This window comes from Larimichthys crocea, chromosome III (assembly GCF_000972845.2).
Source record: "Larimichthys crocea isolate SSNF chromosome III, L_crocea_2.0, whole genome shotgun sequence".
NCBI lineage: Eukaryota > Metazoa > Chordata > Actinopteri > Sciaenidae > Larimichthys > Larimichthys crocea.
In genome coordinates, this window is record NC_040013.1 from 46,114,597 (window position 1) to 46,131,602 (window position 17,006).

Consider the following 17,006-nt stretch of genomic DNA (forward strand, 5'->3'; position numbering starts at 1 on the left):
AGTTTGGTCTGATTCCATGAACATTCACTGCTATTTAGACTAAAATAAGACCACAGCTTAAACTGCTCTCATAACCTACTGGATAATTCAAAAAATGTCGTCATCAGTTTATAAACAGCTATGTTTCATGTTTCTTGAAAGGTTGACATTTTGTGAGTTTGAATCAAACACCTGTGAAATTCTGGTTCAGACCTGTTTACAAAAACACTGATGAATGATAGAGTTCACATCAACAGCAACTGCACAAAATTAATATTTTATTCACAGGTGGTGGAGCAGCTTGGCTATTTTTAGCACTGGACTGAAATAAACTTTGCAAGAACTGCAGGCCAAATGCCCCAACTATTCTGTCTGTTCAACTAATGAGTATACTGTATACCTGTAATAAAGTTGATACTAATTTTGAGACTTGGCCTACCCAATGTACTCTGTCTTTCGGATTATCCCCACGAGATACTGGAAGCTAGGAAGCAGGCGTATGTACTCCCCAGCTGCCAATAAGTGGCTACTGTAGTTCCACAGGTAAATGGCTGCATTTGTTACCACCCACAGCTCGCTGATCTCTGCTCCAAGCTCCGCTGCCCGCAAGAAGTTGGAGGTGGCGTAGGAAGATAGAGCCTGGATCCAATCTCTGGGCAAGGTACAGAGACACAGTAGAAAGAAAGAAAGAAGGGAGAAAGTCGTGTTTGTGTGTAAGAAATAAAGAAAGTGTAGAGGCTACATGGTGTTCTCTCTTGTGAACAATTAAATTAAAGGTGGAAGGGTCAGTGAGCTGTTTGAACTTATAATCCATATGTTTTTTTACATGAATAGTTCCATTTGCTGAGCAGAAGTGGCATGCCATGCTTTTCTGGTGGGTTTTTCTGCATGATGCACAAGGAAGAGTGGAACTCACCTTGGCAATGTCAAATAAGTTATATCTAATAAGGCATTCGGCAGCAATTTATTTAAGCACCTGGATGCACAGCAATGGCTCTCAGCTCTCATAATGTTACAATGTGCTGGAGGCAAATTTCAGACAAAGCGTAATAGTGCAGTTGTGCCACTGCTCAATGGGATATGTCAGGTCTCGTCAATTCAATAAAGAAAATAGGCTGTTAAGACTTGAAGAAGAGTATAACTCTAATGCAGGGAGAGATACTGTATGAAGCATTCTATCAAGTCCATTTTTGAGTCCAGTAATAAACAACACAATACAGGTAATGTCTGATCCTGGACATGTGTGGAGTACATCTACAACATCTTTGTCTGTAAAAAAGATCATTAAAGATGTATGGACTTTTGTCTAGACCACTTAACTGGTGTAAGAATGGTTTCAGGCCTCTCCCTTTTAGTTAATGGGTTTATAGTTTAGAGATTTTTTGTCATTTTGTCATTCCCAACATAAAATAGTCACTGCCCCATTAAATAAGACACTGTCAGTATTATAGCTGACATATTTATATTATAGCTGACAATACAAATAGAGCTATTACTGGATAGTTACAGTATATAGTCATATAAGACACAACACTGTACCAACCTTGCAAACATCAGGTAATATTTTTCAGCACAGAAGCACAGAGCAGAAGCTTTTTGGACCACAGATTCTAAAAATCTAATTAAAATCTAATTTGTTCAAAAAATAAAATGTGTTAACAAAACAAAGCAAACAAAGGATTAGAGGAAATATAATCACTAAAAGCTCAAAGCTCGGGGTGTTTACATTGTTGCTGTAGATATAAATAATAATTACAGAAAGCATAAAATTGTGTGTGAAGTGTGTTAGATATGGTCATGTATAATGTAAGACTCTAAATCAGGGCTCTGGAACCTTTTTGACTGAGAGAGCCATGAAAGCCACATATTTTAAAAAGTATTTCTGTGAGAGCCATATAATATTTTTTAACACTGAATACAAATAAATGTGTGCATTTCTAAGTTAGACCAACACTTTTAGAGTATAATAAGTCTCTGAATTTATTATTTTTAATAACGTTGTTATACTGAAGCTAACCAATAATAAATAAAATACTTAACATTAATTACCATTAATGCGACTTCTGGTGCTGCATGGTAACGATCATGCACCGACCCTCATAGCAATCGCTGTGTTTCAGATGTAGACGCGCATGCGCACTCACGTACTGCTGAGTGAAATCTACGGTCGTTAGCTCATAAGCAGTTTCTTTTCTAACTAACTTCTCCTCGCCCAATGTCAGCTGGGATAGGCTCCAGCCCCACCGCGACACTAGTGAGGATAAGCGGTTACAAATAATGTATGTATGTATGTTTGCATGTTTGTATGTATGTATGTATGTATGTATGTATGTATGTATGTATGATGTAAACTAAAAATGTATTAAATATGTGAAAGGAGAAAAAAACAGTGCATAGACAAGTTATTCTAGTTTTATGATGCTGGCATGTGTGTGTGTGTGTGCATGTTGTGTTTCCACCTGTAAACAATCCAATGTGGATCCTCTTCAGACACATGCTCCTTTCTCCCCAGTGCAGGGACAGCAGGGCTGTTAAGCTGTTGCCCCTCTGTTAGCAGCTTTTGGACGGTGGCCTGAACAAGAGACAATACACTTTCTAAAGATAATACTGATTTTCTGTTTTGACTACCTCACAATGAAAGGAGAAGAGACGACCTCTCACTATAGGGTGACAGCTTCACAACATAGTAGCAACACAGATAAAGCTCAGCTGTAGCAGATCAAAGAAATGAAAGAAAGAAATGATGAAGTGATCTTTTTACTATGTGGCGGACAACTCAAGTAAGACACAAGGAACCCGTCTTCATCATCAGACTATGGCATAGGCATTAATGAATTATGACAATAATTCTCAGAAATGAATACCCATGTGTCATGGAACAAAGAGAGAGATACATGTGACTAGAGCAGGCAGAGTGAGAGTCAGTTTTGGCAATTTCATGTAGATGTTGTGGACAAATGTCTTTTTCTTCAAAGTGCTGTCAAGTTAACATCTCTATGGACTTCATAAAGACTTTGAGGCTCAGGCATGAAAGGAAGTTCTATTACACATCAAGACAAGCACAACAGTCTCTGACTCAAGCCAGTCAACATCTACCTCACAGGCTTGTTAAAAATCCCATGATGCATGTTTACTACTGCAAGCCTAATCTCATACTTTGCTTTTAGTAATTATCCTTTTCATTTAGTACTTTTTTATTATGATTGGTGGAGGCCGCCATGACAATGCAGGATTAAAATTGCCTTCATAGGAAACGATGCACAAATGTAGTTCGGCATACATTTTTACGTCATTATAACAGCCAATATTTATTGTTTAGGATGACATCACTGTAAATGCAAATCCTACAGCTATTGCTTCACATAAAAACATGGGGTGACTTTTATTGTGAAGGCAAAGCCATGTAAAAGCAATATATTTGTATTATTATATTTTCTGTGAGTGCTGACCACAATTGTTCTTCAAAATGTGTGCTTGTTGTTTTCACAGGAACCACGGGTGTCGCTAAATCAACCAGGACTGAAATCTTTGGTCTTTTACAGACCATTCATACTTTAGGGGTAATGTGAAATCTGTTTTTGTTGATTACTTCTGTTAGAATATAAGAAAAGTGTGTATGTATGTATGTATTACGAGCCACATACCTCAGCACTGATGAAGCAGATTTCGGCTAAAAGCCGCAACAAGTCCCTTACACAGGTTTGGCTTCCAGTGCAGCTGTGAAGACATTCTGCACTACTTTCTTCCTCCGAGCATCTACATTCTGGATCAAATGAACAAAATGTGATGTGAATTTTCTCAATGACCTTCTTGTATTTAACATTATTACTACTACTACTACTATTACTACTTTCTTTCCACTTGTGTTTTTTATTAGCAATCTTTATTAATATACTCCTTATTAATTAAAACTTAAAAACATAAAAATTTGATTAATTATCATTATGAATCTGATTTACACATGAATCAATATGTAAACATGTGGTTTCTCATTAAATCCTTCTAGTCTAGCAATACACTCTCCCTCAGGAATTATTAGGATTATTTCTGTTAGTTTACCATCAGTCTAAAGATCATTCATCATCTTACTGTCAGTCTTGGAAATCTTCCATCTCCCGTCATCGTAAAGCAAACAGAATCGACAAGCTACTCGGCAGACATCCCAAACTTCCCGTTTCCTGGCTGTCTTCACCAGTCTTGCCCACAACTTTACCCTGCAACAGCCAAGAAATAAAGAAAGACATTATTCAGTTTTTTAAAAAGGTGGAGGTCATAGCAAGGGCATGCACCACACCGTGTATATGTAAAGTTGTTTGTTTGCAGTTTGAAGTTCTGATGGTTGTGCTCTCTCCTGCCCATTAAGTCTGCCATTTCTGAAGTGCACACTTTTTACTGTAATGATGATGGTACATAGGGGGAACTCAACTATATGCTTTGAAAAAGGAGATGTAATAGAAGGTTCCAAGCTCCTACAGTCACACAACAACTTTAACTGCAGAGAGGACTGATATATCACAGATTACCATTAGTATCTAATGTTCAGTAACACGAAGGAGAAAGAGCAATAAATTCTACAAGGCATAAAAACCTAATTATATAGCCACAATTTTAACTGGGTTTCTGGGAAGTCTGACAGCTAAAAATAATTACCAAAAAACATTACACCGTTAAGAGAGCTTTAATTTGTATTAAGTAGTATATATATAGTTGCAATTAACACATGTAAGTGTACTAACACACCTCTCTGTGTGGTCTGTGTCATCTCCTTGTCTGGCCAGGTATCCATCCATCTTCCATTCAGATGTAGAGAGAGTCTTAGCAGAGAGCTGAGCCTCTGGTCCAGATCCAAGACTGCCTATGGGAACAAAACAATTGTTGGTGTACTGAATACAAGGCAAATTTTATTAATGCTGTTGGAAAAGCTTCTGCATTTTAACTAAATAATGAATCAATACAATTTGCCAACAAGTATGAATAACAGACAAGTCTACTCCTTCTGTTGCACAACTCCTTAGGCCTAAATGATTGGTGATAATTCAAAGAACATGGAATAAACATGCACTCATATGCATAATGAGAGTTATCCTTTTGAGGTAGTTACATAATGATTCCTACTATGCCATTTCCATACAAGCAAAAGGAAACTACGGGACTACAAGAGCAAATCCAGCAGATCCATTTTCAGGGATGTTACTGACTCCAGTGTAATCAGATTACAAGTCTAGAAACTGTTTGCACACCAATCTGCAGCAAAAGGGCTGTTTATGCATTTGTTTTATGGACTGAATTATAAATAGAGGGTGCCACTTCGACTGGAGTGTCTCAAAGAAGCAAAATGATTGACTGTGCTAGTGTGTTTACCCTGAGGGTCCAAACACACACACATGCAATCTCAAACACACACTTCTCATTGATGAACATCTGAGGAAAAACGCAAAAGGATGGCAACGTTACATGCTGCAATTATTTCAGTCTTCTAGTACCAAGAGTTTCTTTGCATGCAGGCAGAGCACAATGCTTAAGTGTTGTCATCTAGGGATGCTTGAGGTCTATGGATGAAAACAAGAGGTGTCTATATGGACCAAAGCTTTTAACATGTCTGCAGTGCAAGCCCTTTGACTAGCTGTCAAAGGCAAGTTCTTCCCAGGGTCATTAGGGCTGCTTAATGTTCATTTGATGCTGTGGACCAAGAAGCCTGAGATCAAAGGCTCTCCCTGAGCCCAAGCCCTTCTGCTCTACAATCCACTGCAGACAGTCAGTGGGGCTTCACTGTGAGCCACGCACTGATTCTCTGAAAAACCTGACACAACCTAGTGACAAAGTTTAACGCTGCCAATAAAGAGTTCACTTGAAGGTCGAGGGACAAATTTAAATGAAAGAGCACACATCAATCTTGCTCTTTGACGCTCATTTAATCTGTGTGTAATCAGTCCTAGCCTTATTGAGATGCCGGTCATTACACAATAAGCGCAAAGGAATGCCTTCCAGGTGCGAGTTAAGGAGAGCTCAGTCAGCTCACTGGGATCTGAATGAGCTCACCATGCTCAGAAAACAGAAGCAAGTAGTCATGCTGCATTGAAAACTAAAAAAACATTTACCTATGCCACAGTTCAACACCTATGGTAAAGGTTATTATTATTCAATTCTTTATGTATCTCCTGATCTGACAGCCCATGTAAAATTATTAATGGACTCAATAAATAATCTTCAAAGAGAGAGAGAGAGAGAGAGAGAGAGAGAGAGAGAGAGAGAGAGAGATAAGTGAGGTGAACAGCGGGTTCAACAGAAGCTCATAACAGAGCATTTTTCTCGCTCCTCCCTTGCATATTTATACGGTATATATTTATACTGGAGAAAAGTGCAACTTGCAGCCCAGATGAGAGGTATCTAGAGTATCTTCTTCCAGACCAGTAAACTGTCTGCTTCATAGAGCTATAAGCAAAAAGCTTAACAAATATGGAATCGTGTCTTAAACCACTGCATCCCTACAAAAGCAAATCAGATATGTGTTAAATAAATGTTACCGTATCCTAGAAAAACTAGAAGCAAGGAACAGAAATGTATACTTTTGGAGGTGTTGTCTGCATCCAGGACGATCTGGAAATCATCAGGGGCCAAGAGACGACCCACAGTGACCAAGGTGGGGCGAATGTCTGTCTTGTCTTGAGGCTGCATGTCCCTGACCTGAGAAAGAGAGAGATGGGTTGGTTGTCAGACTGGAAGTTAACTTGTAGTCATCCAGTCCTTCAAGCACTTATTCTGTCCTCTGTGACCTACTGTAAAGGTCCAGAGTGAAGGATTTAATGGCATCTAGGGGCAAAGATACAGACTGCAAACGATTGAATACACCAACTACCACTCCAACATCTCCAAACTCCAAAGTGTGTAAGAGAAATAGGATGGCTGCAAAAAATGCAAAACCCCATAGAAAGCCAGCTTTTGGTTTGTCTAATATAGTAACATTATAGCTCAACATGGTTTCTCCATAGAGGTACACACACTTTTCCTCTGTAGATAAAATGGGTTCATTATAGTTATGCCAAACAATTCTTATTTTCAGGTGATTATACACTAATGAAAATGTACTAGATTATATTACAGTTCTCCATTCCATATACTGTAAATATAGTGCATGAAATGTTACACACTGGACATTAAAAGCAACACCATACATCACAACACACTGCATTTTTATCCTGTGACTATCACATTGCACTTACTCTAGTCTCATTAAACCGGCACACTGCATGTGAATTAACTGGCTTAACCCCCAAATCATGCAAAATCTAGGGTGCAAGTTATGATGCTCTTCTTCACTCTAACTATGTATGACTGCTGTTTTAGCCTAAAAAATATTGCCTTATTCAGCTTTAAAGAATTGTTACATTTTACTTGTTATGTTAGACTGTCACAAATGGGATGAAAACCTGCTGCATAAGCATATCGGCTTTATCCTCAGTCCGTGATGGTGTTTGGTAGAGGGTCCCTCTGAGCTGCAGGAGGCGGAGAGCTGACGACAGGCGTTCTCGTTGTGTCCCGTTATCCAGCAGCGCAGCTTTCTTGAGGTGAGTCAAAGCAGCCTCAAGGTGCCCCTCCTCCTCTTCAATCACTGCTAGCTCTGAGTGGACTTGACAGCGCATCTCCAGCAACATACTGTGGAAAAAAAGAAACATTTCTAACATAAACTAATCTATAAAAGGAACAAAAATCTGTAGGTCTGATACAACAATTCAAACTTGGGAGACAATGATAATATCTACAATTATTGTAAAAATGTAAACAAAGCTGCAAAAAAAAGTAGAAAGAAAGAGAAAAATTCTTATGGGGACTGTTGATCGATAAATATGCACTACTATTAAAACCAAAGAGACATGATAGCATGCTGGAATGTTTAATTACACCACAACCTGTTTCTCGGTCAATTTATGGTGACCTAAGCTACAGAGCCAAACACTATGTTCACATTAAAAACAAACTGAAAAGCCCTAAGACATACACACAAAAACCATGTATCATGATGGATTTGGAAACCTTTGCATGTCCTCCAGTACTTTGGCCACGCTGAGCAGAGGTCTCTTTATACGTTTTCTGAGGTTGTGCTGCAAGAGTAGCAGACAGGCGCTCCACTGGGTAGCACACACTGCCTGCATGGCCTCAGGGTCCCCCTCCCTCACTGCAGTCTGCAGCCACTGATCCAGCTTGCCTATCTCCTTCAGCCGGGCCTGTGGGAACAACTACAGATTGAGAATCCCTCCTGTAGCAATGGCAGCACAACACTTCTATCACTTGGCAAGTATACTACGATTGAATTTGATTGAATATGTGGTGCCAATTTTTAAATGTGACAATTTTCACACCAAAATATTATCTGTTACAAAATGAGATTACAGAATCCTACTTTGCTCAATATTGTTTTTCTTGTCAGACAGGAAACATGAAACAGGAAAATAATTATATGTGATTATATCACAATTAAAATTCTCCACTGAAACTCTTACTGATAAAGCTGTTGTAGATAGGTTAGAACTTCCTTAAAGCAAGAACACCTATTCAAGTGAAGTGTGGATTTATGGATATATTGCCTTTAAAACAGAAAATTTTGATTATAAATAATATCATAGAACAGTTAATCAAGCCTCTGCCAATGGCTCCACTGCCTTCATTATAACACACAGCAGAAGAACATGGCTGATAATTCAGGCATATGATCGAGCACCTCCACGCTGGCTTTGGAATAGGCATTCATCTTTGTTTCTGTCTTCAGCAGGTTGATTTCACAGCTGACACATTCCATTATAATACGTTGGCCAATACTCTAAAAAAGACAAACACACATGTAATTTCAAGCATTAAGCAATGTATGGGAGAGAGGGTGACAGTTATCTCACATTCTTTGCCAAAAGCTCTTGAGAAAAAAGCACATGAGATGTTGCTAATTATGTTATCATCACAAAGGGCTGTACGTACTGCAAGAGCGAAAAAAATACATCTTTCTATGAAATAAATTCGACATTGCTGAAAGTAATCAAAAATGCAGCAACCTCTTTAGCTCTTGGGCATGAGCTCAGCTAATTAATCTCATCTATTGTCAAGAGCCTACTTAAGAGGGGGGTGTCAAATGCCATGAATAAATTTGCATGTTCTTAGAACATGTACAGTTACAACATGAAGCCAGGCTACTGCCTGAGATATCAAGAGAATATCGGACACTCACAGCCTCTTCCGCTGACTTTAGCTCTTTCAAACATTTGGCAGCTTCTTTGTGATGCTTCACTTGCAAGGCCAGCTGAGCCAACTCCAGGAGGAAAGCAACTCTGCAAATACCAGATAAAACAGAATTCATACAGTTCACAACACTTCAGTACAGTAATCTGTGCTATATACTGCCCTTGGAATATCCATATGTGATTATATAGCAGTGGGAGGGAAGAGGACAGGGAGCAACAAAGGTTAGTGAAGGAGGTTTGTTTAGGACACTTTGGGTCACAGACCTGTCAGCTGGTTGGATGGGTGCCGGGCTCTCATCAGTGCTGGAGTTCACAGGTGTGGAGGATACTTTGGGACAATCCACCAGTAGATGGAAAATCTGCTCAAGCGCCTCTTTTGTTAACTCATCCTTACTAGTTTCCTCCAACCTGCTACAAACATGAAAACCTGTCTGTTTACATTAATACATATAGCCAACATTATGCATGAATCATTCATTCACTCTAATATACTCACACCAACTGTGCATAAACCCTAGGCAGAATAACCTATATAATGCAGACGATGGCTGGGTCTGACTGAGTCACACTGTCAATGTTTGTAGCTGATCTGAAGAACCATAAGGCGCTCTGACATGGTGAGAACACGCCTGAGGAAAGGTGGTGGGGGCTGGCACTTGGTTTGTACCATGCCACATCAGAAGCAATGGTACTATACTATTCATGTACGCAGGCTGCCAGATAAACCTGCCCACTATGGGACGCCAAAGGCTAAGCTGAGAGCCAGTAGGTCAACGTTTGAAGAGCTTCCAGGTTAGCTGACAGCATTAAAGCCTCTGGATCAAAAACGCATCAATATTCATCTGTAAGTACTGCAGCTTAAGAAAAATGGCACCGTTAAAAAATACACACTGCAGGTTACAAAGACAGAATGGTAAAACTCATGAACTTGTTTGGCAATTTATAAAGTCATAACTGATAAAGGCTATGACTGAAGTTGCTTCTATTATTAGCAGGAAGCAATCTACAAAAGCAGACAAGCAATCAATCAAAAAAGAATGTTCTTTCAGCCGCAATGTTACCACCACCGTTAAAAAGCACACACTATCAAAGCAGATCAAAGGCTTTTCCTTTGACAATGACGATTACAGTACAACTTCTCAGCGGCAGACAGATAGAAGAGGCTTTCATCATGACAAAAACAATGCCTTTTGTCAAACAAATCCCCCATCAATATCACAGCAGAAAAAAATAAAGATTTACTTTAAACATAACATAACACAACATAAAACATCAACTTTCCTTACTTTTTAAATTCCTGTATTTTATAAATGACTGAGAGGGTAGCACACTGCCTGCTCTTTTCAATGAGGACATCGTCTTCCATCAGCTTGTGATGTACCTAGAAGAAAAAAGCAAAATAAAGGTAGGAGTTTATCTTTATTTATCATCGCAAAAACCATTACTAAAAGGTCTAATTAGACTTCTGCAGGAGTGCCTGCTGACCTATCTATCTTTCAAAGACAGGACAAGGACAAAGATACATATCTACCTATTACAGAAGCAGTTCTTAAATTCATGTGCTCTATTCTATCTCAGACTTTGCATCTTATCTGGATTCTTCAGTTGGTACTCTTCCTGTCTGTTTGTATCTGTGTTTAGAAACACGTGCTTAATACACAAGATTGTCTGTATCCTTGAAAACAGCCACCTCACTTTACTTGTAACTGGCCAGTAAGCTTGCTATAATGGACAAGAAAAGATGGGCATTCAGATTTAGCATTGATGAGTCAGAGGCAATAGTCGTGTCTGTGGAGGAGAGAAAAGCCCACCTTTCTGGGACATTTTCTTCCCAATTATCAACCAAGGATAAAGGTTTGAAGTGGAAAAAGGTGGCGGAGTATTCAGAGTTTCAAGACGGTGGATGTAGCATGTCGACCAAACTTAAAATAAATTGTCTTGGCAGTTCATATATATACATTTTTCATTTAGAACAGAGTCTGCACCACCCTAATTTGGATTACCTTAAGAAATCCCTCAGTTAGGACAGTTCTGCAAAAGCTAAATTCTTTTACCTGAGATAACATAGTATTTTTAACTAAATGAAGTTACAGTTAGGAAACATGTTTCTGTAATTACAAAAGTCTTAAGTCATGAACTAAGATAAGATGGTTTCAGACTGAGGAAGTTAGGGTCAGTTAGTCACTGCACTATATACTATATATTGTCCCTTGAAAACCATGTATTTTCATATATGGTGAAAGATGTAACGGTTTGGACAATTTTCCCATGTTTTAGCCTAAAAAAACATCTTTAACACTCATTGCGTTTAACATTAATGTCACAAAGGTTGAAACAAGGCTGCTTTTCCTGATTTTTCCTCATTTTAGCTGTTTACCAGTATCGTAAAGAGTCTTGGATAAAGATGTGCGACATGTGTCTTGATGAATCCTTCTGCAACTTTGGCAAAACTTGCAGCATCCTCCATTTCCCCAGAATCCACAAGACATTTCATCAGGTGCCTGAGCAGAAACCAAAAGCAAATGACGCCAGCAATATTTCAATATAAAAGAAGAGTGTTTTTGGAGGGGTTATTTCCACAACTATGGGCATAAGTCATCATGTGCAATCACAGCACTATAGTACACAGCAAGTTCCCAGTTTATTACTGTAAGGTAAACTCAATCAATTATAGCTCTTACTTTATGAAGCTTTTAATGTTCCATTTCAGCTGACACTGTAGTGTTATAGAGTTGCACTGCATTCTACTAAGAAGTGTTTTGTTTGCCCCTGTAGTGGTCAGTGTGAGCAAAAACCACACACTAGATTATAAAGACTGGCACAGTGAGTTTTGAATGGAAGCCATGAATATTGGCCATCCTATCTTATATATCATATGGATGATGCTTAGCTATATACTGTCCCCAGTGCTATTAATACCCTGGCTAGCTGCAACGCTGACAGTATACTGTACATGGATGGTGCATTATACCCACTGAACAAAGATAACTACCATTTGAGCCAGAGGTGTCATAGGAAAATGCGATAAAACAGCTTAAATTAGAACCGAGAACATATTCTCCAGATCTGAAAGAAGAAAGTGAACTGGTGGTTAATTGGCTCTGTATGTCATTATGAATCATCAGCATGAGACTAGAGAGAACAGAGACTGGACTTATTGATGAAAGACAAGTAAGGGAGCATTTTGGGGTCACTTGCATCATGAGTTCAGCCCTCCAGCTGTGGTCTTGGTCTTCCACCTCTTCCAGACCTTGGACCACCTGCCTGAGGGAGGGGACCAGGTAGGAGCACCGCCCCAGCTGCAGGAGAGGACGCACTGTCTGGAAGTACAGCACTGAGGCATTGAACGCCAAGAAGGAGTATCTGTAAGATACAAACCACATGCAAACGAAGTAAACAGAGAGTGCTGAATTATTTAGATGATGCACATGCAAGACATTTCATCTCTTAGTACAAATCAATTCAGACTGAGTGCAAACTCTGTATGGAAAAGTCCTGTGAATCGCAAATGTGTGTGGATTAACCATCGTCCAATGAGCCTCAAGAGAGCCCCCTGTATAAGCTTTTCTATATAAAATCAGTGAAATTTATGAATTCAAGGCGATGTTTTTGGGGCAAATTGTGTGAACAGACTGTTTGAGTGCTGCTAATTTATTCACCAGAGAGAGTGTTGTACATTAGTCTGGGCTGGCTGTATTAGATATGTATTCCCTTTGGTGTTAATTGGGGATTGCTCATTCAGCCCTTTTATTGACAGGTTATGAGTTCATTAGCAGAGATATTCAGTGCTTATTGCTCGCAAAGGCTAAGCTGCTATCTCCAAACAAGGAACGTATCTTTCACAATTTCTGTTATATCTATATTTATCAACCTTTTCACCCTGCTTACAGATACTTCCAGTCGACTGTTACATCAGAAGAACTTGTGCTGAATATCATGTGAATAAGGGGTCAGGGTGGAGCATGAAGAATCATGTTAGATTTCAACAATGTTCTTTGGAAGTCAAACCTTCATGTCCCAAAATATTTCTGTGCAGCAGATTGAACCCTTGTAACTTATCATTGCTAAATAAAACATCCCCTGTTTCATCATGTGCTGTTGCAGCTGCACCTTAACACTACAGTGGCAATCTCCAAACAATATCAAAGATGATAAATTGTACATGGCATACATTGGTCAATTTTCTTGACATCAAAGCAAACTTCTGAGAGGTTGCATACCTTGGATCTGATTTTGAAACGTCAAGTGCTTTCAAAAAATACTGCACAGCCTCCTTAAAGTTCTCCTAGAATATAAAACAAAATGCAAAAGGGGATGTGATCTTGTCACGTTACACAAACACATAAAGATCAGACACAGCTATTCTATAAAAGACCAGTTTGATAAGATAAGATTTGATAAGAACAACTATAAACTGTAAAGACAGAGGGCAACATGCCTTGAAGAATATATATATAGTGCATGTTTACTTAAGTAAGTACAGTACACAGAATCTCTACAGTAGCTGGCACAGACACACAAATACACACAACCCCCTTGAGGAGATGTGTCCAATTTACAGTTCTCACCACACTCCCAGTGACTGGAGGAGACTTCAGCTGGCCCTGGCAGAGGTAAGCACGAGACAAAAATTCATCAGGCGGCGGATTCCCTTCAAAGTACATCTTTAGACACGCTGTGCTTATCTCCAAACAACCCAGCTGAAAACACAGAAAAAGCACAAAGGCCAAACAAAATGAATATTTAAACCTCATCCACAGCATTTTTCCACATTTGGTGCATTATTTAAACCATTCAGAAATGGCTTAATGCATGTGTGGTGCATGACAAAAATCTTGATTGCAGGCTGTTGCCCTTGAGAATGTCAGTTCTGTCTTATACACTGTCTCACACAGTAGTAGTAGTTTTCATTTAAGGATGGGAAAACTGTCAGTGGAGATAATCCTGTGATAGAAATTACTGCAAGCTTTTAATTGTCGTATGACTAATTATTTTATTTTTTCTCCTGCTGGAAGATCATAAACTTTACAGTAACTGTGTTAGAAAATGTCATAATGCAAATCGGAATATTCATGCTTCTCAAGAAAACTGAAGAATATTCTGGTGTAGTTCTGCTGAGGATGAGGGCTAATTCAGTAGTCACTTAAGCCTGAGACTTCAAGGCAAGCTGCACTCTTCACTGAGGAAACTTGCTGCATGATACAGATACTGAAAATAAACAACAAATCACATTATGGAATATTACTGTGTTTCATTATTCAAATATGTTTCCCGTGCCCTAGGACAATTTAGCCTGCATTAGTGAATATCTATTACTAACCCCTACTGGGAGAGCAGTTAGATTTTGCTAACTAAAGTTACCGTACAGTGACATAATCAAATATGTGACAAGACTGTTCTAGCAGATGGGGTCGTGCAGACCCAGTTTCTATTTCCATGACTTTCTATAGCAGTACCTGCCCATGCTGCCAGATCAAAACATTGCTAATCAACAACCCTAAAAATTATCCAGGCCCTGATTTATTTAGTCAAACCAAAAAATTCCTCCTCTCTACATGCCAATAAATTCAGTAACAATAAAGGAATTTCCACAGAAGGCTACAAATCATGACATGCAGCAAGCATTACTAATATAAATGCACTTCACATTTTTCAGTCAGGTGCAAAATGTTTTATTCTTTGGGAGCTGCTTAAAGCATCATGTCTTATCAGACATCTCCGTAGTCATGGACTCTTCACAACATGAAAACACTCCTCACAACACTTGGAAGGTGAGGTAGTAGGCATGTGTTCTTCTTCCATGTCAATATTTCAAACAGTGCTATCAGCATCAGGCACACATCAAGCTTTACAAAACCCACAGGTGCACACACTGGTAAATTTTCATATACGAGATTCTTAGGTTGCTGGTATCCTATATATCTCTTTCATATGTTGTCTGTACCAAATGGTCATAAAGAGATTGAGAAGATGGTGTTTGCACCCTCAGACTGGAATGTATTACAGAAAGTTAGACAACTCCAAGATCTGAATTATTTGAGTGCTTTAAAAAGACCTGCATACAGAATAGCTGGGGTGTCCATGCTTGAAATTATACTATTGGATTCATTGTTTGTATCACACTTTTATTTTCTGGAATGTTATGTATTGTAATACTGTCTGTTTTGTTTAGTATCCACCTTAATGTACTTGTTCTCTGTTAGTGCTACTGCCTGTCTCGGCCAGGTCTTCCTTGAAAGAGGAATTTTTAGGTCAATGAATAAATAAATAAATTAGAGTGTAATGCTGACTGTAGACCAACATGTCTGTCTACACGTGCTTCTGGTGACAGCAGAAAAAAGTATTATTTATATTGTGCGGTGTGTAATTTAATTCCTCTGTCTGTTTAATGTGTAATATTTAGTCTTTTCTTCATCTAGTAGGTTTGTAGAGTTTTATAAACAGGCCAGACAAAACGAAGCCTGATCCATATGAGATGAATATTGTGCATTTTATGCTGTTGCTAGAGTACCACTGTGGCTATATTATCCTATTTCATTTCAGTGATAATATAAGATTATGTCCTAGGAACTTGGAAAATACAGTATGTCCTCTAGCACCCTTCATCCAGGGGCTTCCACTCATGACCTCAGTATGTCTACTAAAGCTACAAACACGGGTACTGTACAGAGGCCCACCCACGCCTCAGTCTCACCTGTAAAGCTGCTTCTGCGCAAACGACGTACAGCTCTGGGTCAATGCGTGGAGGGTGTGCGTTGGCTCCAACCGCTGTCACGTCCTTGATTAAACGGTAAGCTTCCCGCACAGCGTCAGAGTCTACGGACATTTAACGTCACAGGACGTGAAACACGGTGAAAACATACTTTCACAAGTCGTTACAAGTGTATTTGTCCCTGAAGTGATACGTTACAAACCTCGTTGCTCATGTGCCTTATTCAGACAGCGACGAATATCCAGCTCCATGTCAGGTGAAAGTTAACCAGCTTATACGTTGAATAATGTCTTTTCGCTAACGTTAGCAAGCTACGGTAAAACTACACACACGGCCAGTTTTAACCGGTTTTAACGCCAACGTAGGCGCTATCCCATTAAAACCGTGCAGGTGTGTGAGAGAAGCTAGTCAACAAAGATGCCAAAATGTTAAACCTTGTGGTGTTAACTTCAATGTGGCATTTGTGAGTTTCTTGAATGACTACTAACCCGGTAAGTCAACAGAAATGCTACACGTTAACTGTCCCACCATCCGTGTTGGTTTGTAGTCAGGGAGCGTTACTAGGCAACCGGGGAGCGGGCTTGAACTACGGTGAACGAAAGGGACAAAAGGGGCTGAAAAAAAGCTCTATCTATCTATCTATCTATCTATCTATCTATCTATCTATCTATTAGATAAATATATTTTTTAAAAGACTTGTCTCTTATACACACAAACACATAAGAGTACAAAAAGCACCTCTTCATGCTTGTGGTTCCAATGCTTCTCAACTTCAAAGTGTATCATTAGAAATCAGGCCACTCAGTGTGCAAATATAATTTATTTGGTCAAAGCGAAGCACCACTATTGAAGTGACAGGGGACAAAGTAGCGAGGCAAGTGGCTCTCCCTATAATGGACTTGGAGTTCCTCGTTTGAGGGTTTAATTGACAGAATCATGTATTACCTGCCAGTATTTTGAAGTAGCATGAATCCAGTCACTCCTCAGTGGCCCTCGGGCAAAGCTGTTAAGCAGTTCATCGTGGGATCTGTCTAAATATACACACAAAAGAGAATATTCAGCCTTTTCAGTGGCTTTAAAATGTGAAA

General features: G+C 39.2%; 1 protein-coding gene across 6 annotated transcripts in view; it reads right to left on the reverse strand.

The window, feature by feature from the left end:
• Positions 1-16,488, reverse strand: part of cfap46 (cilia and flagella associated protein 46) — a 50,281-nt gene extending 33,793 nt beyond the window's left edge. For 5 of the 6 annotated variants that reach the window (XM_027278426.1, XM_027278424.1, XM_027278422.1 and 2 more), the window contains exons 1-18: positions 16,121-16,488; positions 15,901-16,022; positions 13,775-13,906; positions 13,427-13,491; positions 12,405-12,569; positions 11,584-11,707; positions 10,493-10,587; positions 9,471-9,617; positions 9,194-9,293; positions 8,696-8,794; positions 8,011-8,201; positions 7,407-7,632; positions 6,546-6,663; positions 4,720-4,834; positions 4,069-4,193; positions 3,624-3,742; positions 2,439-2,551; positions 419-631 (exon numbers count right to left, since the gene is read on the reverse strand). In XM_027278426.1, the coding sequence (XP_027134227.1) occupies positions 419-631; positions 2,439-2,551; positions 3,624-3,742; positions 4,069-4,193; positions 4,720-4,834; positions 6,546-6,663; positions 7,407-7,632; positions 8,011-8,201; positions 8,696-8,794; positions 9,194-9,293; positions 9,471-9,617; positions 10,493-10,587; positions 11,584-11,707; positions 12,405-12,569; positions 13,427-13,491; positions 13,775-13,906; positions 15,901-16,022; positions 16,121-16,169 (2,318 nt within the window). In that variant the 5' untranslated portion in view covers positions 16,170-16,488. The remainder of the gene's footprint in view (positions 1-418; positions 632-2,438; positions 2,552-3,623; positions 3,743-4,068; positions 4,194-4,719; positions 4,835-6,545; positions 6,664-7,406; positions 7,633-8,010; positions 8,202-8,695; positions 8,795-9,193; positions 9,294-9,470; positions 9,618-10,492; positions 10,588-11,583; positions 11,708-12,404; positions 12,570-13,426; positions 13,492-13,774; positions 13,907-15,900; positions 16,023-16,120) is intronic. The other variant, XM_027278425.1, reaches the window with a different exon arrangement.
• Between the last annotated feature and the right edge of the window lie 518 nt (positions 16,489-17,006).